The 23,900-nt window shown below is 41.7% G+C and overlaps 1 protein-coding gene across 6 annotated transcripts in view; it reads right to left on the minus strand.

Annotated features, from left to right (window-relative positions):
- cadpsa (Ca2+-dependent activator protein for secretion a) overlaps positions 1-23,900 on the minus strand; it is a 453,076-nt gene that overhangs the window by 169,222 nt on the left and 259,954 nt on the right. For all 6 annotated transcript variants that reach the window (XM_073072303.1, XM_073072304.1, XM_073072299.1 and 3 more), the window contains exon 9: positions 1,279-1,345. In XM_073072303.1, the coding sequence (XP_072928404.1) occupies positions 1,279-1,345 (67 nt within the window). The remainder of the gene's footprint in view (positions 1-1,278; positions 1,346-23,900) is intronic.

The following is a 23,900-nucleotide window of genomic DNA, read 5'->3' on the forward strand; positions in this document are numbered from 1 at the left end:
GGGCACTTTCCTAAAACACCAGATGTTGAAGGGAAAATGAATTGATAAAACTTTGCATGAAATCTGTTTTATGTAGGTACTGACTAGTCCAAGAATGGTTTGGGAAAACCTTTGTAAAAAGCCCAGCAGATTCCTTGCAGTTTTCCATTAATGATACAACGTTGTCCAAAAACTCATTCTAGGGCTACAAGCTCTAGCCATGCCATATTGCTGTGCTCATAATAAAAGTGTGGGTTAGGCAGTCACACTATTTATCATCAGGAACTAGAGTTCACGGCCAACCCAAGCAATCTTTTGCGGGTCATATTTGCAGTTCAACCACACAAAGCTTTACTGAGTTCTCATTTATAATTCAGCCTACATGAGCATTATATTTGCCTGTATATTTCTTCTACCTTTCCCTTTTCACTGTACAGTCACTTGTAATATACCATTAGCACACTATTAAAATAAAACAAATTGATATTGTTTACGTTTTGCAACTCCTCGCATTTTATATTGCTGATTAACAGCTTCCTGAACCTTTCTTCTTGCCTGTAGCTGTTCAGTACAATTCAGTCAGCACTATTTAATTATATAATTTGTCCCGCTTGTAGCCATGTTCCTATGTTTCCTCAAGAAAGGAGGGTATTCTGATGATCAAGTACATACCAGCTCACAGAGAGATCTCATGCCCTCACTAATTTTCCTTACAACCCACCTCCCATCAATCCCCTCCAGATTCAATCACCGATTTACATTGAGGATTGTTTACAGAGACCAATTAGCTTATTAACCCACATATCTTTGGGAAGCAGGAGGAAACCAGTTCCTGGAGGAAATCCACACAATGACAGGGAGAGCATGCAAAAGTCTCACACACAACACTGAAGGTCTGGATTGGACTTTGTCTGAGGGAGCTGTGAGACAATGACTCCACTCGTCATGCCATTGCAATCTCCCTGTGATTTTTATTACTCCTTTTCCCACTTTCCTCCCTTTGTGACAAAAAAAAAATCACTTCCAAGTTCCAAGTTCTAATAACCTGGGAGATCATCTTGCAGGCAGCTCCTAGATAATAGCCTAGTACTGACAATCCATGTGTGCTTGCTATATACCACCACAGCTGTTGGTCAGATGGCATTTTTAACAAAAGCAAATGAATGGAAATATTAAAAAGAAATTGGCAATTAATAACAAACATATCAAGCATTAATTTTGCTATACATTCTGCCTCATTAATTCATGCATTTAAAGGACTCAGGTCAAACACACTTGACAGCATTAATTTTTATTTACCTGCACCAGAACAAAGAACCTTTTCTTCCATCTTTTCCAAACATTCTTACCAATTGTCCATAAGTACCTAATGAAACAAAAGCCAGAAAAAAGTCAGAACCAGATAGAAAGAAGTAAACTCATTACATATTTAACACACACTTAATTTTAAATTTAAATAATGTCCTCAACTATGTTGGACATAATTACTGATAAGTCAACAACTAAAATAAAGAAATATCTTCCATGATAAAGAATTTTACTATGTAATGCTTATTATTCTGTTTCAGCAATCAACCATGCCTACATCTGTAAAGCTAAAATCTAATGAACTATTTTGATGCTTAATGAGTCTACCATGAGATTTCAAGAATTTAAAAATGGTTCACGTTGCAGTTTTTCCTTTATTTTTCAGAATGTGAAAGACTCAGTGTGCTAAGTCAGGTTGGATGTAGCTAGCCACTCATGAGTCACGGGTGTCTGTGTCTATTCCAGGTGCCAATGGTCAACAATGCCTGAGGCCATGGCAGGTGACTTGGCCAAAGATGGCATGGTACTGGGGCCTTCCCATGGTAGGCCCAGATATTCAGAGGTATTTAAAAACTATTGGATTGTCTATTTAAATATAAATAAATAGCGAGAAATAACTGAAGTATTAAATAAATCTAAATAAAAGAAATCAGTTTTATTTGCTAATCTCAGAAATCCCCATACAAATGAATATAGATTTATAAATAGAGTAAGATCAGAAGTAGATTCCACAGCATTTTGCAGAGGAATCCCGGCATGTCCAAAGTCTGCTGTTGGTCTCAAGCTGGAGTCCAAAGTGGGAGTCTTGCTCAGTACTTCCCAGACTTGCGTTGGGTCTGTTTCTGTTGGGGCTTTACCCAATGTGGGCAAATGACCCAATACTTAGAATGAGATTAACCAACCTCAGAACTACAGACTTGGAACTACCTCAAATTCCCTGTATATAAAAACTGAAAATGTTGGAAAGATTCAGCAGTTCATGCAGCATCTATGGAGTGAAAAAAAAGAACTAATATTTCAGGTTGAGAGCTCTTGATCTACATCAGCTCAATATCGGTCTCGGTTTCTGTATCCATGGATGCTGGCTCTCTTCAATATTTGCTGTTTTTAGTTCAGATGCCTAGTTCACGCTGGTTCTTGTCTTTCATTCTCTAAATCTGTTTCCCCTGGATTTCTCTACCATCTGTTCTCTGTTAGAAATTTTAAGTTGCAATGCAAAAAAGCCAAATTGAGTTAAACTTCATGTAAATGTTTAAGAATTATTTTCTTCATTCCCACTTTGCAAGTGACAGAATCTTTACAGGCCTATAACATCTGGAAGAGAGCTCCAATGTCTGGAGAGCACAACCATACTTAATACATGCAGGAACTGTGAATCAGAACCTCCTCCATCTGTTTTTACCACCATCAAACAACAGTGGAGGCAGTTATTGGTAGCAACTTGCCCTCCTCAGTTAGATCTCAGCAGATGAGCTTCAGGTGCTGACTACTGTAAATTATGCCTATGGTAAGGCTTGAGACTGACATCTCTCACAAGGGGATTAACACCCTGGAGGATAACACAGAAGGGACACAGCGAAGTTCTTTCACTTTCAATAAATTAATCATTTCTTGGTTTACTGCATGAGTGGCTCCAGCACCCCCACCCCCCACTTTACGAGTACAGATTAAGCAATGGAAAAATTGTGAGTCCATACTGGAAGCATTCAACCCATTTGCCCCTAATCATGATCCACTTCTCACAGCTTGCTTTCCACCTGAATTAGGCAGTACCCCACGTGGGGTATCCAGTCCAGAGCTGCTTTGAAGTGAACACTTAAGTGGCACAATGTAATTTTTTGTGCTGTTTATCTCATGTACAGGAAATTAAATTTGGATCTGATGACATCAATAGATCTGTCCAGTACTGCACCTGCTCTAAAGCAAGAATCGCTGCCAAGAGACAAGTTTTGATTCCTAAACTGCCAGAATACTTTTATGGTGTAAATGTGGTGAGGACACATTGAACGTCAAATGTTAAATTCATGGCCTGCTGACATGCTGTTTGTGATTCAGACCCAGCTGGAGATGAGAGTAGGATTTGGCATTCGTGCAGAAAACACAGTGATACGAAGATGGGTCACTCGGATGAATTGGTACCTATCAGGAAATAGTTTCACAAATTCTCTGCGTTACAATTATCCATCGTTCCTGAGATGAGTGAAGGTTAATTTGCCATGGCTTGTTGACAGCCAAATAAAACCTGGATGTGAGTGAGACCTTTTCACACTTTAGTATATGCAATGAGTACAACTATCATATGGCTCAGTATAACTCGAGACTGGGAAGTAATCTTGAATTCATTGCCAAACACATCACATCATTTCACTGTAAGATGGTGAGAGAGCAGAGGACAAAATAGTCCCCAATGGCAGTGTTCTGATCCAGGATGCAAGTAGCTTTGCTTTGGTTTTAAGGAATGCCCACAGCCTTCCCCAAATGACCTTCCTCTCTGTGATGGCATCCTGTTACCTAATTTAATCTTTCTTATCCCAGTTATCTGGGATGGAGCAGTTCAGCTACAAGAAGCCAGGGCATGATTGAGTATTATGAGGGGTAGAGAAAGGGTAACGTATCACAATATCAGTTTGATAAATCTAGTGTTCATCAATTTACAGTAAGGGAGGCATAAGGCGGATCTTCTTCACTCAGAAAGTGCAACTATCTAGAATGAAATACATGAGAAGCAGATGAAGTTGGGTCATTGACAGGATTTAAGAAGCGTACAGGTGAGAACTTGAATGGGTGAGGCACAGAAGTCTACAGACCAAGTGCTGGGAGATGGGATTAATATGGATGTTTGGACGAGTTAGGCTGAATGTTCTGTTTCCATGCTGTATGAATCTATGACTTGATGATTCTAATTCCTGTCACAGCTTCTGATTGAGTTACAAAGGAAACTGAACAAGTAGAATGCTGAAGCTGATCTCTAGCTCTGATCTACTTAGCTGAACCAAATCTTTGGTTCATTCTGTGCCACTGAGTTCAACCCCCTCCTCTCCTCCGTTTTCTCTCCTGTATGTGATTCTGTCTTCAGAGGCAGCAGCTTCTTCAAATGAAAGTTCTCTGTGATGACCAACTTGAACCCTCAGGTAACTTCTGGGTTAACCAACGTCAGTGTTACGTCCTGATCAGCCTTTCCGCTCATTCTACAGCCAATCTTGTCCCAAATTCAAATTTACAGTTCAAACATTGTTTACATAGAACTATTTTGACCCTACATTTTTTTTGCCATTACCCCCATCCATGACATTGTTAACAGAATATTGAAATTTTGCAAAGCTCACCAATTAAGCAAATAGCTAAGCAGGTTTTCGCTTGGATTGACCGCGGTTATCATTTAACATTTTTTCAGTAATGGTACAATGCAGACTACACTGTTAAAACAGTAAGAAAAAGAGGTAGGTACACCAACTATCAAACAGTAAGGATTTATACAATATATAGCCTTTGTACATTAAATTATTCTAAGGCTTTGTAATGTAAGGAAGGATGGATATATTTTGATGGAAGACTCTTGAAGTGGAAGAGGAAGAGGAAGAGTAAGAGGAGGTTCAGGGGTAGAGAACATTTTTGAACTAAGGACCTTGTTAGCTAAGGCCTATTTGCTGATGGTGCAGCGGTACGAACTGGGGACACATAACCAGTCAAAAGTTTGGGCATCTCAGATACCTTGTTCAAACTGTGAAAGCAATGTACTATTGCCAAAACATGGCAGGATTTTAGGGTTACTAAGGACTCGCACAGATAAAAGTTTAAAGCAAAAAATAGAATGCTAGACAACTGAAATCATGCCAAAAAATAAATGATAGGAAAGAAACCAGATAATGTAAACACACGAGATACTGCTGATGCTAGAACAGAGTTAATATTTCAGGTTTATGAATCTTCATTAGATGCAAGATCATAATCCCAATAATCTGTTTCTCTAACCATAGACTTGTGGAATGGTTCCAGCATTTTCTGTTTTATTTCAGATGCAATCCATAGTAAGTTTACCAACACTCAGTAAAGGAGTTCACAGAAAGTACTTGCAGAATTATGATACAATTCATAATCAATACAGTTGATGACATGACCTAGAAAATTTAAAACCTCTCTTCAAAAGAATGGGGCTTCTTTAGAGTACCAACATCGTTGCTAAAGAGATAAACCTTTATATATATATATAAATATATATTATATTATATATTATAAATTATATTATAAATATTATATTATTTATATATTTATATATTATTAAATATATATTATATTATATATATATTATAAATATATATTATATATTAAATATATATAAATATATAAAAAATATAAACCTTTATATATATATATATAACCTTTATATATACCATCATGCAGCCCTCACCTATTTTTGGCAAATACAATGCACCTTGAGTTTTACAGGAGGAGACCCTGGGCACTTGTATAAATGATATTTATTCAGGATTCTGCAATGCTGGAATTTGAAACTGAAATTTACAATCTCGTTGCTATGGTATTACAGCTTGGGGCATTCCAGAGTTCAGAGTTCACGTCCGGTGCTGTCTGTAAGGAGTTTGTATGTTCTCCCTGCAAACTGCATGTGTTTCCTCCGGGAACTTTGCTTTCCTCCTACCAGTAAGTAGAAAAATCGGTCATTGTAAATCATCCCGTGATTAGGCTAGTGCTAAATAGGTGGGTTGTTGGGCGGTGTGGCTCACTGGGCTGGAAGGGCCAATTTTATGCCATATCTCTAAATAAATGAATAAAAAAAACTGCAGATTTTCTCTACAGGGGATTTTCACTGGAAATACAGCCATTGAAATCATCACTGAATACACTGAAAAATTCTTAAAGGAGCACTTTAATTGGTTGGGCAGATGTGGGGGTGTGTAACAAAATGCTCCTGCCAAGTTTTCGAGAGTATTGTTGCATGCTGTACAACTTTAACATTCAGAGATGTAACCATGGAGATGGTGAAGGTGGAAGACACTCTCTGTAACAAATTGAAAGCAAGGAGCCAGATATGAGTCTTTCTAAAGGACATTCCAGGTAGCTGCAGTCATATGCTAGACTCTTCACTCAAATACCATCTGTCTAATTTATTAATATTCCTCTCTCAATCTGAACTGAGTGGAAAAGAGAAATAAAGACGTGTATTTCATCACCTCAGGATTTCCAAATGTGTTTTCTAATCAAAGGAGTACTCTGAAGTGCTCTCATTGATGTAATGTAGGAAATGTGCCTGCCAAGTTTTGTACAGCAATCTCCCACAGAAAGTATCAGGATCCAGGCAGATAATCCCTGCATTTGAGGAAAACTATGGCTAACTCTCTTGATTTTGTATCTAGTACAGTGGATTCTTTTACATCCACATGAGACAATAAGCAAATTCTTGGTCTAATACTTCATTTAAATGTTGGAGCCACAAACTCCTTCAGTCCTGCGTTAGTTTGGCATTTTCTTAGCACGTTTTACGAATGAAAGTATTACCAATGCTTGAGTAAAATCTTATTCTTCCTTGAAATAAGATCTCATATCACTCATTGAACAAAACATACTATATCGTGCCAAATGGGGTTGGACACAATTAACTTATGATCAAGCAAATTTAATTTCTCAGCGCACAGGTTATCTAAGGGTATTGCTTCAAAGAACAATTTGTAAACCAAGCTTTTGTATCAGTCAGTGCAGGTAGCAAGGACAGAAGGGATAGGTAAGAGGGACTTGGTGTGAGCTGAGGTGTGGAGAGCAGTGCTTTGGTTTATCTCAAATCTACAGCAATAGTGTATTTTATACTCTGCTTAATGACTTGTTATTGGTATTAGTGTGGCAGGTTTCAATAAGCCTATCCACTGATCACTCATAAAATCAGGTTTCACAAAAATACAGTTAAATAGGATTCGGAACTGGAAATTATTATCAGAGTAAGACCACTCATATTGTTTAATAATATCTATTCTTTAGACTATATAACCACCCATATCATCGCTCTTCATACACTTCTCATTTCATCAAATATCTTCTGTACTCACTCAACATGATCCATAATTAAAGTAAAGGAATATATGTAGCGTCTATTTGTTAATGGACACTAATTTGTATTTCTATAACAACTTTTCTATCTTGAAGAATTGTTTGCTCATTAACAGAATAATTTGCATGAAGTTATGTTTCTGTAAGTCAGGTCTTCCATAACCAGGGACACCCCTTATACACTTTGCTCTGGGATGTCTATGAGCTGACAACATACAATGTGAATACTCTTGAAACTAATATTAGCTTTATTTGTCACAGGTGCATTGAAACATTGAATATACAGCGAAATGCGGCATTTGTGTCAAATCTTCAAGGTTTCTTCAGGGTGAACTCGTTGCAGAACAATCCAATATACAATTAAGTATTCCCGTTTCAGCCTGCTACAGCTGAGAACCACAACTGTATCCAAGGCTTGTGCAGTTAATAAAGACATTTTAGTGCGATTGAACAACCTACTGCTACTTAAAACTGATGGAAATAATGCTGTTTGTTGCCGTATTTCTCGTAGGAAACGTGGCTGTCGCTCAGGGCTACAAATGCATTTAAAAAAATGCGGTTTTCAACTCCCAATACTGTTAGTAGAAGAAGAAGTTGAAACTGCCTTTCAACTCACGAGAGAGCATAGGCCATCAACTTTTTTGCTGTTGATGTTTCTGTAGCAGGCAATTACTTTTTCACAAGGTCAAGTTGCTAGCTTGACGCTCAACCCAGCATGGATGGAAAGTGTGCATGGGAGCCGCTGGATTCGAACTCGGGACCTTCCACCCCAAAGTCCAGCACTGATGCCACTATGCCACCAGCCGGCAAAATACTGACTATAAATGTACAGTCTCTAGTAAATAAAATAGACAATCTCAGAGCCAGGTGCTGTATCGGAGGGATATTAGGACAGTGTGCGTCCTATGCTTCATGGAATCCTAGTTAACCCCTTCCATACTGGATGCAGCAATTCAGATTGACCAGTTCACTATACACTGACAGGATAGGACTGTAGAGTCCCTCTAAAGCAAAAAGGGATGTGTATGCTTCATGATAAACTTCTCTTAGTGCATAAATATGTCAGTGATGTCCCAATTCCGCACACCAGCTCTGGAATATCTCGGCCATTTTACCTGCCATGGGAGATTTCAGCGATCATTTTGGTAGTGGTGTGCATTCCACTTCTGGCCAATGTCAAACAGGCTCTGGATGATCGAAGCAATGCAATCAACATACATGAACCAGCACACCCTGACGCCTTCCCCATCATTTTGGGGGATTTTAACCAGGCCAGTTTAAAACAGTCACTAATAAATTATCATCAACAAATCACTTGTACTACCAGAGGAAACAACTCACTGGATCACTGTTACACTAAGATCAAGAGTGCCTACCATGCTTGCACGCCCATGCTGCAGAAAATCTGATCACCTGGCTGTACTTCTACTCCCTGAGCATAGGCAGAGACTGAAGACTGCAGCACCAGAAGCGAGGACCAAGAAGGTATGGACAAGGGAAGCACAGGAGCACCTGCAGGACTGCTTTGAATCAATGGACTGGACTGTATTGAGGGATTCATCTTCGAGTCTGGATGGGTATGTCGCAGTTGTTACCGACTTCATTACATCCGGTGTGGAGGAGCGTGTGCCTATTAAAACTCACTGTACATTCCCAAACCAAAAGCCGTGGATGAACCAAGCGGTTTGTTGTCTACTGAAGACTAGATCCAGGGCAGTTAAGCCTGTGACCGAGGTCTATACAAGGAAACCATGTATGACTTGTGGAGGGCTATTTCAAGAGCAAAGGAACAATTCTGAGTGAGGTTGGAGGCGATGGCGGATGTCAACTCTGGCCGGGTTTGCAGAACATCACTTCCTACAAAGCAAAACCCAATAGCATAATGGCAGCGATGCTTCACTACCAGCCGAGCTCTCACAAAGTGGCAGGCTCCAGCAGAGTACCTGGTAAGGCTCTGAAAACCTGTGCCAACCAACTGGCAGATGTATTCAAGGACATTTTCAACCAGCCCCTGCTATGGTTGGAACTTCCCACCTGCTTCAAAAGGGCAAGAGTTATACTGATGCCCAAGAAGAGTAGAGTGGTTTGTCTTAATGACTATCGTCCAGTAGCACTCACATCTACGGTGATGAAATGCTTTGAGAAGTTGGTCATGACTAGAATCAACTCTTGCCTCAGTAAGGACCTGGATCCACTGCAATGTGCTTATCGCAACAATAGGTCTACAGCAGACACAGTCTCAATGGCTCTTCACATGACATTAGATCACCTCGACAATATAGACATCAATGTCAATTGTTCGTTGACTATAGCTTAGCATTAACACCATCATTCCCACAATTCTGATTGATAAGCTACAGAACCTGGGCCTCTATACCTCCCTCTGCAATTAGATCCTCAACTTTCTAACCGGAAGACCACAATCTGTGCAGATTTCTGTTCCTTTCTGATGACCAACACTGGAGCACCTCAGGAATGTGTGCTTAGCCCACTGCTCTACTCTCTCTATACCCATGATCATGTGGCTAGGTACAGCTCAAATGCCACCTAGTAATTTGCTGATGATACAACCATTGTTAACAGAATCTCAGACGGAGATAAGAGGGGTATAGGAGTGAGATATACCAGCTAGTTGGGTGATGTCGCAGCAACAACCTAAGACCAAAGAGCTGATTGTGGACTTCAAAATGGGGTAGACAAGGGAACATGAACCAATCCTTGTTGAGGGATCAGAAGTGGAGACAGTGAGCAACTTCAAGTTCCTGGGTGTCAATATCTCGGAGGATCTAACCTGATCCCAACATATTTATTGATGCAGCTAGAAGGAAGGCAAGACAATGGCTATATTTCATTAGGAGTTTGAGGAAATTTGGGTAGTCACCTCGAAAGCTTCTACAGCTGTACCATGGAGAGTGTTCTGAGAGGCTGCATTGCTGTCTGGTATGGGGGCTGGGCAGCTACTGCACAGGATCGAAAGAAGCTGCAGGAATCTGTAAGGTTAGTCAGCTCCATCTTGTGTTCTAATTTCCATAGTATCCAAAACAACTTTAAGGAGCAGTGCTTCAGAAAGGTGGCGTCCATTATTAAGGACTCCATCACCCAGGTCGTCAGTTCATGAGCTCTTCTCACTATTACCATCAGGAAGCTAGTACAGAAACCTGAAGGCACACACTCAGCGATTCAGGAACAGCTACTTCCCCTCTGCCATCCGATTCCTCAATGGAATCTACCTCATGAAGACTACCTCTTTTTTTTTATTATTTCTGTTTTTGCACTACTTTTAATTTAACTATTTTTAAATATATATATACATACACACACACACACACACACACACAAAATAAATAAATATTTATTTATTGTAATCGATTTTTTTTCTATGTTATCATGTATTGCATTGTACTGCTGCTGATAAACCAACAAATTTCATGGCACATGCCGGTGATATGAAACCTGATTCTGATTCTGAAGTCAAATCAATGAGGATTATGCTGGGGCAGCCCACAAGCGTCAGCACTGTTCCAGTGCCAACATAACACTAACCCTAACCTTATTTCTTTGGAATTGTGAGGAGACTGGAGCACTTGGAGGAAACTCACGTGGTCACAGGGAGAACGTACAAACTCCTTACAGACAATGGTGGGAATCAAACCCTGATCAGTGATCGCTGGCGGTGTAAAGCGATTGCACTATGCGCTCTGCTACTGTGCCACCCTTGTTTCGAGTGTTCCCTCAGTTCTACCCTCAACTCGGATCCCTCGGGATTGAAAGAACCTCTACTCCTCACATCAGGCCTCCAAGTACCTGCTCCATAGTGATGACATTCCATCACATCTTCAAGGTGGTGGCAGAGCTCAAGGTTACTCTATCATCTTCTGTCCTACTCTTGTGGCTTCAGATTTCATTCCCTTCCTCCTGACTGCACCTAATTTGTGCTTCCTGGACCTCGACCACCCTCTTTTGACCAGCAACTCTAGCACTGCTGTCCTTCAATCTTGCCTGACTCCCGCCCTGCCACACAGCAACCTTTCTGTTCTCTCTATGTTCACCCTATTCCTTCGTCTTATCCTCTACCTTTCAACCTCCGATGAAAGATCATTAACTTCAAGCATGAACTATTTTTCTCTCCGCAGCTGCTGGCTGCTGTTCCGATACTTTCTTTGTTGTTGTTTAACCCTCTATAATAGCAGTAACAGTGCCTTCTCAAGCCTTGCTCCTTCAGCTGATTGCTCTTTAAGGGTGCCAATGATCTGTGTTGGTATAGGACAGGAAGCAGAGTAACAACATGGACAGTGAGGCTGTATATAAAGAGTTACTCCATCAAGTTGGAAACCCAGGGAGAGATTCAGATTTATTTATCACATGTACTTTATTTCGAAGCACACAGTGAAATGCATCGTTTGTTTTAATGACCAACACACCTGGGGTTGTGCTGGGGGCAGCCTGCAAGTGTTGCCATTCCAGAGGTGACACAGCATGCCCTAAATGCTTGGCAGAACAACACGGAACATAGCACAACAGAAGCCAAAACAGGCAGCAAAACAACAACAGCAAAACAAGTCCCTTTCTTACCTATCACCAAACTACCCACACAGAAAGACCTCCTACTCCAGGTCAGAACTCTGGCCATACAATCACCAGGCTTTGACTTCCGATCACCCTTTGGCCTTTGATTTTCGGTACTGACGCATGGACTAGCTGATGAAGGAATTCCAAATTCCAGGCCTGAATTCCGGGCATGCTGGCTGCCCTCATGCTAGCTTGATCCAATCCCAGAGCCCACTGACCTGAGACAATCCCACATCCAAGAACGTCCTTCATCACATGTCCACGTTGCTGGCCTTTGAGCACAGAGCAGAGACCTAGACTCCAGATGTCATTTGTCACACGTCCATGCTGCTGGCGTTCGAGCTCGGAGCAAAGGCCTGAACTGTGGATATCCTTTGTCATCCATCCACGTCACTGGACTTTGAGCACAAGAGCGCAGAGTGGATGCTTGACCTCTAACTCTCCAACATCACCATCCTTAAACTCAAACCTGGCCCCTAACACACCTTTCTGTCCCCAAAACCATCCCTATAAACTAAGTCTGAGCCATAATTTCGGCAGAGATCACAGCTCGGTGCCACCTTGAGTGGAAGGTTGAAGATTCAGAATCAGATTTATTATTACTGACTTAAATAATGTGAAGCCTCATGTTTAGTGGCCACAGTACAGTGCAAGGACATCAAATTGCTACAGATTACAACATTAAATAAATAAATAGTGCAAACAAAACGTGTGGTTGTGTTCATGGACCTTTCAGAAATTTGATAACGGAGAGGAAGAAGCTGATTTTGAATCATTAAGTCTGGTTCTTCAGGCTCCTGGGCCTCCTCCCTGATGGCAGCACCAGATCAAGCAGTGTGAAGAGAGTGTTTGACTCCTCTGCTTCTTAGCACACTTGGACCTGTTGAATCTCAGCTGAAGGTGGATGCTTATGCTGAGCTGAGCCTGGAGGTATGCGACCCTTGCAGTTCTTCTCCACCTTCACCCAATGAACCACCCTTATCACTTCAAGATTGGTTCTGAGGGCTTGCCTCCCTACATCACATACAATTACACAATTACGTTGAGAGTTGAGGGATGTCTCAAGGTTGTCTTCTACTTTTTCCATTCACAGCTTCTTCCTACTCTCAGGGTAAGTGCTCAGCCCCTGAATACAAAGCTGAACAATTACTTTGTGTTTTAACTTATTACTTCAGCCAGATGGTGGGTGGCACATCTTCAGAGATACGTACTTGCTCACTACACACCACATTATGTTTGTAGGAACGTTAAGGTTAGCTTCAACTGAAACTGCAGGGTCTTAATTCAAAGATCGTGATCATGCTGATGCCCAGCAAGGAGAAAATGGTTAACTAGTGACATATTAAATCCAGTCAGGTTGTTCAACTTTTTGCTCCATTTTTAAAGAATTCGGAGCAGCAAAGGGTTGATACTGGCAGAACAATTTCCTCCCGTGTGGCTGGAAACATTTAGGTTTACCTTTAAAAACACCAAATGCTGGCAGAACACAGCAGGCCAGACAGCATCTATGGGAGGAGGTAGTGACGACGTTTTGGGCCGAAACCCTTCAGCCGGAGAAGGGTTTTGGCCCGAAGCGTCGTCACTGCCTCCTCCCATAGATGCTGTCTGGCCTGCTGAGTTCTGCCAGCATTTGGTGTTTTTATTTATTTCCAGCATCCGCAGATTCCCTTGTGTAGGTTTACCTTTAGTCTCTTTCTATTATGCTCTATCTCCTCAGAAAAGCTTTAAAGTCACATTTTTGAAGTTTCTGAATCAGCATGGTCTCCTTCAGTTTGTCTTCACTGTGGCCATCTAAGCCCTTGGTGCCAAATACACCAATGGTAAAAGTTCCTGGAACATGCAGTACAAGTGAATGTGCCACGTGAAGCCGCTACACATTGCTGAATTAATTGTTCCAAACACTTCACTATTGGTCTGTTGGTCTCCGAGCATATTGCAGCAAACTTTGGAGCACACTGTTGGTTTAAAAAGTACCAACTAATCCTTTTGCGTTCTGCTCTTCACTTTTGCACAGAATGTGCATCAGTGGGTGTGCTGTCCCACTAAATTTAGGTGCATTCTGCTCTCACTTTATGTGTGTCACAGTGCGACATGACTTGCACGGAATTTGAAGGAGCCAGGTGAAAACTGAGAGATACTCATTGCAAGTACATAGCTTGGAAACTTACATGCAGCATGCTTGAAGTGCAGCATTCAAAACCAAAATACTTAAATTCCAGGTTCAAATGAAAATTCTGTAGGTTCAAATTTTAAAAAAAGAACAAGCGTATACAAAGCAGAGAAATTTGCAATAAAAATGGGAAATGCCGTTCAGATAGTATCTGTGAATGAAATACTAGCTCCATTCATTTCTTCAGAAAATGCAGCATTTTCTGTTTTATCATGGCTCATAGTATGCATCTGAGGAAGAGAGAAATCTGCGTGGACTTTAGTTGCTCCAAACTTTTTGTTTACAGAATTATATCTGTGAAAGATAAGGTCTGATTCTGAGGTATTGTTGCTTCATCTACTATTTTACTTATCTCAACAATTGCATAATTAAACATAAATATGATGTTTATACTAAGAAAACTCCTTCAAGTTACAAGAAATCAGGGTCCTAGATAGGAACTGGAATTAATGACACATATGTCATCAATCTCTGGATTACAAAATGTTAGAAAATTGTTGACCTTTTCATGAAAAGTAATCACAGCAACACTTCACAGATCATTTGAATAAACAACGCACTGAGGTAGAAACAAAATGACTTTGGCATGGCAGGAAGTGTCTGTGTGATTGAAAAATAAGATGAAATTGATTCAGTGAGTTTCATGTATGGTGCTGAACTACTGGGCAGACCAAGCCTGCCCTCTACTGGATGAAGAGAGGAATAAACAGCTTCTTGAAGGAGCCAGACTGTTCAATTTACCAAGTGGAGAAAACAGTTGCAAAAATAGAAAGAATATTTATATATTATATTACAATGGCTGAAATTCAGTTTCCTCTTTATATTTCCTAGTAGCTTTCGGAGCATGAAAACTATAGAGGAGGCGGCTTTATATAGTGCATGTTATAGAGGGTGCACATATTAATCTCATTTATGAACAATATCTTTCAGATGACTAAACATAGAACACAGAACACAGAAATTTACAGCACATTACAGCCCCTTTGGCCCACGATGTTGTGCTGACCATGTAACCTACTTTAGAGACTGCCTAGAATTTCCCTAGAGCATAGCCCTCTATTTTTCTAAGCTCCGTGTATCTATCTAAGAGACAATTAGAAGACCCTATTGTATCCACCTCCACCACCGCTGCCGGCAGTGCATTCTGCACATCCACCACTCTGTGTGTGAAAAACCTACCCCTGACATCCCCTTGGTACCTATTTCCAAACACCTTAAAACTATGCCCCCCTCATGTTAGCCATTTCAGCCCTGGGAAAAATCCTCAGGCTATCCATACAATCAATGCCCCTCATCATTTTATACATCTCTATCATGTCACCCCTCATCCTCTGTCATTCCAAGGAGAAAAGGCCAAATATACTCAACCTATTCTCATAAGGTACGCCCTCCAATCCAGGCAATATCCTTGTAAATCTCCTCTGCACTCTCTCTATAGTATCCACATCTTTCTTGTAGTGAGGTGACCAGAACTGAGCACAGTACTCCAAGTGGGGTCTGACCAGGGTCCTATATAGCTGTAACATTACCTCATGGCTCTTGACTCAATCCCATGGTTGATGAATGCCAACGCACCATATACCTTCGTTACAGCACTGTCAACCTGTGCAGCAGCTTTGAGTCTCCTATCAACACAGACCCCAAGATCTCTCAGATCCTCCACACTGCCCAGAGTCTTACCATTTATATTATATTCTGTCTTCAAATTGGACCTACCAAAATGAACCACTTCACAGTTATCTGGGTTGAAGTCCATCTGCCACTTCTCAGCCCAGTTCTGCATCCTATTGATGTCCCTCTCTAACCTCTGACAACTCTCCAGACTATCCACAACACCCCCAATCTTTGTGTCATCAGCAAACTTACTAAGCCACCCTTCTACTTCTTCATCCAGGTCATTTATAAAAATCACAGTGAGGCGGGGTCCCTCCTCTTCATGAATGTGATTCATTAAAGGATCCTGACTAAAGTCCACATTTATCTCACTATTTATATCACACAGACATCTTCTAATACTACTCTTCAAGGGGACTTTAGAAATTTTTGTCAAATAACTCTTCCAAAGTTGTCTGTTTTGATATGAGTCTAAAGGACTTAGTCCACCACCTAGAGCAGGGGTTCCCAACCTTTTCTATGTCATGGAGCCTTACTATTAACCAAGGTGCTTATGGACCCCAGGTTGGGAACCTCTGACCTACAGGATGATTTTCAAACTTCCTCCAAAAGGAATGAAAAGGGATATACATTCCATTCAAAGACACAGAATGATGATATAGTCTGGAGAAATGGTGTGGCATTCTCACCTCACACCTCTAAGTAAAAATTTGTTGCTTGACTGACACCTCGCAGAGGAGAACTGTGACTGTTATTGCAGTCAAATTGCAGCATGCAGCTCCAAGAAAGTTTACAGACTTTGACACACTTCTGGGCTCTCTATAAGTTGCCAAACATTCCTAATGGTCCCAGTTCCTCTGCCTGCTGAAAGGGGCTCACCTCCCCAGGAAGCAAACGGTCTTCATTAATTAGAAGAATTTTCCTCACTCAGACACTGAGCACTCCAATACTGAGTGCTCCAATACTCTACTTGAAACGGTGATGGAAGCTGATTTCATAAAAAGCCTTGAAAGAAAGTTGGACAGGTACCCGAGGGCATGAGCCTTGCAGGGGATATGGGATGAGGCACAATCATTGTCTGAGAAGGCCAATGTGGACTTTCATGCTTCCAAAAACAGAAAAAGACTGATCAAATAATCATCATCATTGTCACTAATTTTCTTCAGATATAAATGCGCTAAATCTGAAGTGGAGAAAATATTTAAAAGATGATCCTTTCCTGGATAACATGATTGTTGTCACGGGTGACTTCAATTTACCTAATACTGACTGGCATCTCCTTAGTGCAACTGGTTTAGATGGGACAACATTTGTTAGGTGTGCTCACAAAGCATTCCTGACACAATATGTGGAGAGGCCATACTGGATCTAGTACTAGTCAACGAATGTGGTCAGGTGACACATCCTTCAGTGAGTGAATATTTCAGAGACAGCGACTGCAACACCCTGACATTTTGCATAATTTGGACAGGGACAGCAGTAGACGATATGTAAAAGTATTTAACTGGGGAGAGTGAATTATTATGGCATTAGGTAGGAACTTGAGAGTATAAATTGGAAACAGATATACTTAGATATACACAATGGAAATGTAGAGGTTGTTCTCGGGACCACATCCATGGGGTTCTGGATAGGTTTGCCCTATTGAGGCAGGGAAAGGATGGTAGGGTGAAGGAACCATGGTTGACAACAGAAGTGGAAGATTTAGTCAAGAGGAAGAAAGAAGCATATTTAAAGCTTAGGAAACAAGGGTTAGACAGGGCTTTTGAAAGCAATAAGGTAGCCAGGAAACAGCTAAGAAGGGATTTAAGAGAGCAAGAAGGGGATATCAAAAGGCCTTGGTGAGTAGCATTAAGCAAAACTCCAAAGCATTCTACTTGTACATGAAGATTAAGAGCATGATTACTTTTGAAGGTAGGACTGATCAGAGATAAGAAGAAAAGATGCACCTAGAATCAGAGGAGGTAGGGGAGATCCTTAATGAATACTTTGCCTCAGTATTCACCAGTGAGAGTGAGAACAGCATAAGATAAGCTAATATGCTGGAACACGCTGATGTTAAAAAAAGAGGATGTGCTGAAACTTCTGAAAAACATTAGGATAGATAAGTCCCCAGAATAGGATTGAATATACCCAGGGTTGCTACAGGAATTAAGGGATGAGATTGCTGTGCCTATGGTGATGATCTTGTTATGATACCAGCCCCCTCCTTTGCGAGAATTGCAAGAGCCCTAGTGAAAGGGGGGTCAATGACCCGAGAGAGAGCAAGAGAGAGAGAGAGACATGCCGAATGGACACAGGAAATGGAAAGACAGCGACGTGCTGGATACCGCATTCCACTGGGACAAAAGCTGGCGACTGTGGCATTGTTCTCAGGAGACACCTGGGAACTGCAGACGTGCCAACTCGCAGGGACATTGTAAAGCCCTCGGGCAAAGTGGGCTGGTTGAGAGAGAGATTGCATCACCTGCAACCTGATTGACACCTGAGATCCCGTGAGGCAGTATAAAGAAGGGTCTGAAAGAGGACGACCCTCAGACGCACCAAGGAGACACCGAGAAGCACGATACCGCTTCCCGTGGGAACGGGAAGCCATTTTGAAGGAAGCCACGTGCGTTAAATTCCGAATGCGGAGTTTGTGGCTAGAACCAACGGAAAACCGCTTTTATTTAACACCAGGGAAGCCAAATCCTCTGAGGCTGAGGATTTGATTCATAAAGACAACGGCAAGTGTTCTCTTTTCCTAACAATCTCTCTCTCTCTCTCTCCAACACGTGAAACCAAAAGGGAAAAGCCTGCAGACTTCAGAGTGACTCTTTATATTTCCAATTGGACTCAGTATTATACCCTAGACAACGAAAGAGCTTATTTCTGAGTGATTATTAATGTACCTGCGTTTTAGATTGAGTATTGACGCATATTATCTGAATGTTTGTATTAACCTTAATTTTTGTGCCCCTTTATTAATAAAACTTTTGAAAATAGTACCATTGGACTTCAACTGACATATCTATCTTTGCTGGTAAGTGAAACCAGTTACTGGTTTCATAACAATCTTAAGTGCCCTCATTGGCTGCAAGAAATTGGAGAATGGCAAATAAGACCATAAGATATAGGAGCAGAACCATGCCATCTGCTCCACCATCTCATCGTGCATGATCCATTTTTACTCTCAGCCCCAATCTCCTGCTTTCTCCCCAAATCCCTTCATGTCCTGACCAATCAAGAATCTATCAATCTCTGCCTTAAATATACATAAAGACTTGGCCTCCACAGCTGCCTGTGGCAAAGAATTCTACAGATTCATCACTCACTGGCGAAAGAAATTCCTCCTTACCTCTATTCTAAAAGGACATCTCTCTATTTTGAGAATGTGTCCTCTGGTCATAGACCCTCCCACCGTAGGAAACATCTTCTCCACATCCACTCTATCACCGCCTTTCAAGATTTGATAATTTTCAATTGTCACCCCTCATTCTTCTGAATTCTATTGCATATAGACCCAGAGCCATCAAACGCTCTTTCTATGACAAGCCATTCAATCCTGGAATCATTTTCATGAACCTCCTTTGAACCCTCTCCAGTGTCAGCACATCCTTTCTAAGATAAGGGGCCCAGAACTGCTTACAATACTCCATGAGGCCTCACCAGTGCCTTATAAAGCCTCAACATTAGATCTGTGATTTTATATTCTAGTCCTCTTGAAATGAATACTAACATCGCATCTACCTTCCTCACCACAAACTCAACCTGCATATTAACCTTTAGGCAATTCTGCACAAGGATTTCCATGTCCCTTTGCGCCTCAAACCTTTGAATTTTTCTCTCCATTTAGAAAATAGTCTATTCTATTATTTCTTCTACCAAAGAGCATGACCAAATACTTCCTGACACTGTATTCCATCTGCCACTTCTGTGCCCATTCTCCTGATCTAAGTTCTTCTGTAGCCTCTCTACTTCATCAAAACTATCTGCTGCTCAACCTATCTTGGTATCATCCACAAACTTTGCCACAAAGCCATCAATTCCATCATCAAAGTCATTGACATATAATGTAAGAAGAAGCTGTCCTGACACAGACCCCCGTGGAACACCACTAGTCACCGGCCACCAACCAGAAAAAAGCTCCCTGTATTCCCACACTTTCCCTCTTGCCAATTGACCTCTGCTTTATCCATGCTAGTATCTTTCCTGTAATAGCATGAGCTCTTGTTAAGCAGCCTCATGTGTGGTACCTTGTAAAAGGCCTTCTGAAAATCCAAGTACACAAGATCAACTGATTGTCCTTTGTCTATCCTGCTTGTTATTTCTTCAGAGAATTCCAACAGATTAGTCTGGCAGGATTTTCTCTTGAGGAAACCAATCTGACTATGGACTATTTTATCATGTGCTTCCAAGTATCTTGAAACCATATACTTAACAATTGACTCCAATATCTTCCCAAACACTGAGGTCAGACTAACTGGACTATAATTTCCTTTCTTCTGCATCTCTTCCTTCTTGAAGAGTGGAGTGATATTTGCAATTTTCTAGTCTTCCGGAACCATTCCAGAATCTAGTGATTTTTGAAAAATCATTACTAATACCTGCACGCTCTCTTCAGCCACCTCTTTCAGAACCCTGGGGTGTAAACCATCTGACCCAGGTGACTTATCTACCTTCAGACCTTTCAGTTTCCCAAGAACCTTCTTCCTAGTAATGGCAAATTCACGAACTTCTGACCCCTGACTCTCTTGAATTTCCACCGTACTGCTAGTGTCTTTCACAGTGAAGACTGATGCAAAATACTTATTCAGTTCGTCCACCATTTCCTTGTCTCCATTACTACCTCACCAGCATCATATTCCAGCGGTCTAATATCCACTCTTATCTCTCTTTTACACTTTATGTATCTGAAGAAACTTGGTATCCTCTTTCATATTATTGGCTAACTTACTTTCAAATTCATCCTTCTTAATTACTTTTTTTATTGCCTTCTGTTAGTTTTTAAAAGCTTCCCAATCCTCTAACTGTAAGTGCAGAAGGTTGCTCTAGTTACAGCATGACATAGACAGGATGCAGAGCTGGGCTGAGAAGTGGCAGATGAAGTTCAATCCAAAAAAGTGTGAAATAATACTTTGATGGATGAAATTGAGGGTAGAAAACAGGAATTTTAGCAATGTGGAGGAACAGCAGGATCTTGGGGACCACATTTATAGATCCTTCAAAGTTGCTGTGCAAGTTGATAGGGTAGTTAAGAAGATGTATGGTGTGCTGAGCTTCATTAGCTGGGTGATGGAGTTCAAGAACTGTGAGATGACATTACAGCTCTATAAGATTCTGGTCAGATCACATTTGAAGAGTATTGTGTTCAGTTCTGGTTGCCTCATTATAGGAAGCATGTGGAAGTTTAGAAAGGGTGCAGAGGAGATTTACCAGGAAGCTGCTGGATTAGAGAGCATGTCTTATGAGGAGAGGTTGAACAAGCTAAGGCTTTTCTCTTTGGAGTGAAAGAGGATGACAGGTGACTTGATAGGGGTGTATAAGATGATAAGAAGCACAGATAGAGTGACAGCCAGTGCCTTTTTCCCAGTGTGTAATTGACTAATATGGGAGGGCATAATTTTAAGGTGACTGGAGGAAAGTATAGATGGTATTTTGGAGCAGGTTTAAAGTTTGGTTGAACATCATGGGAACAGTATACCTGTACTGTGCTGTACTGTTCTCAGTTTCATGTTAGACCATAAACCATAAGACATGGGAGCAGAATTAGGCCATTTGGCCCATAGAGTCTGCTCTGCCATTCAATTATGACAATGAGTATAAGAATAGAGTGAGATGGAAGATAAATGCGTGGCTGAGGGATTGGAGCAGGGGGCAGGGATTCAGATTTCTGAATCATTGGGACCTCTTTTGGGGCAGGAGTGAGCTGCATAAAAAGGATGGGTTGCACTTGAATCCCAGGGGGACCAATATCCTGGCGGGGAGGTTTGCTAAGGCTACTGGGGAGAGTTTAAACTTGGATTGCTGGGGTTGAAAACCAAACTGAAGAGATGGAGGAAGAGGTGGTTGGCTCACAAATAGAGAAAGCTTGGAGACAGTGTGAGAGGGAGGATAGGCAGCTGATACAGAAGGGGTATGCTCAGACCGATGGTTTGAGATGTGTCTATTTTAATGCAAGGAGTATTATGAACAAAGCGGATGAGCTTAGAGCATAGATCAGAACTTGGAGCTATGATGTGGTGGCAATTACAGAGACTTGGATGGATCAGGGGCAGGAATGGTTACTTCGAGTGCTAGGCTTTAGATGTTTCAGAAAAGACAGGGAGGGAGGCAAAAGAGGTGGGGGTGTGGCACTGTTGATCAGAGATAATGTAGCAGCTGCAGAAAAGGAGGAAGACATGGAGGAAATATCTACGGAGACTTTGTGGGTGGAAGTTAGGAACAGGAAGGGGTCAATAACTCTACTGGGTGTTTTTTATGGACTAGCTAATATTAACAGGGACATCGAGAAGCAGATAGAAAGACAGATTCTGGAAAGGTATAATAATAACAGGGTTGTCATGGTGGGAGATTTTAATTTCCCAAATATTGATTAGCATGTCCCTAGAGCGAGGGGTTTAGATGGGGTGGTGTTAGGTGTGTTCAAGAAGGTACATAGAACATAGAATAGTACAGCACATTACAGGTCCTTCGGCCCACAATGTTGTGCCGACCCTCAAACCTTGCCTCCCATATAACCCCCCACCTTAAATTCCTCCATATACCTGTCTAGCAGTCTCTTAAACTTCACTAGTGTATCTGTCTCCACCACTGACTCAGGCAGTGCATTCCACGCACCAACCACTCTCTGAGTGAAAAACCCTCCTCTAATCTCCCCCTTGAACTTCCCTCCCCTTACCTTAAAGCCATGTCCTCTTGTACTGAGCAGTGGTGCCCTGGGGAAGAGGCACTGGCTGTCCACTCTGTCTATTCCTCTTAATATCTTGTACACCTCTATCATATCTCCTCTCATCCTCCTTCTCTCCAAAGAGTAAAGCCCTAGCTCCCTTGATCTCTGATCATAATCCATACACTCTAAACCAGGCAGCATCCTGGTGAATCTCCTCTGTACCCTTTCCAATGCTTCCACACCCTTCCTATAGTGAGGCAACCAGAACTGGACACAGTACTTTAAGTGTGGCCTAACCAGAGTTTTATAGAGCTGCATCATTACATCACGACTCTTAAACTCTATCCCTCGACTTATGAAAGCTAACACCCCATAAGCTTTCTTAACTACCCTATCTACCTGTGAGGCAACTTACAGGGATCTGTGGACATGTACCCCTAGATCCCTCTGCTCCTCCACACTACCAAGTATCCTGCCATTTACTTGGTACTCTGCCTTGGAGTTTGTCCTTCCAAAGTGTACCACCTCACACTTCTCCGGGTTGAACTCCATCTGCCACTTCTCAGCCCTCTTCTGCATCCTATCAATGTCTCTCTACAATCTTCGACAATCCTCTACACTATCTACAACACCACTAACCTTTGTGTCATCTGCAAACTTGCTAACCCACCCTTCTACCCCAACATCCAGGTCGTTAATAAAAATCACGAGAAGTAGAGATCCCAGAACAGATCCTTGTGGGACACCACTAGTCACAACCCTCCAATCTGAATGTACTCCCTCCACCACGACCCTCTGCCTTCTGCAGGCAAGCCAATTCTGAACCCATCTGCTCAAACTTCCCTTAATCCCATGCCTTCTGACTTTCTGAATAAGCCTACCGTGTGGAACCTTGTCAAATGCCTTACTAAACTCCATGTAGATCACATCCACTGACTACCCTCATCTATATGCCTCGTCACCTCCTCAAAGAACTCTATCAGGCTTGTTAGACACGATCTGCCCTTCACAAATCCATGCTGACTGTCCCTGATCAGACCATGATCCTCTAAATACCCATAGATCCTATCTCTATGAATCTTTTCCAACAGCTTTCCCACCACAGACGTAAGGCTCACTGGTCTATAATTACCCGGACTATCCCTACTACCTTTTTTGAACAAGGGGACAACATTCGCCTCCCTCCAATCCTCCAGTACCATTCCCGTGGACGATGAGGACATAAAGATCCTAGCCAGAGGCTGCAATCTCTTCCCTCGCCTCGTGGAGCAGCCTGGGGAATATTCCATCAGGCCCTGGGGACTTATCCGTCCTAATGCATTTTAACAACTC

Source organism: Hemitrygon akajei, chromosome 19 (genome assembly GCF_048418815.1).
Source record: "Hemitrygon akajei chromosome 19, sHemAka1.3, whole genome shotgun sequence".
In the NCBI taxonomy this organism is placed as follows: Eukaryota; Metazoa; Chordata; class Chondrichthyes; order Myliobatiformes; family Dasyatidae; genus Hemitrygon; species Hemitrygon akajei.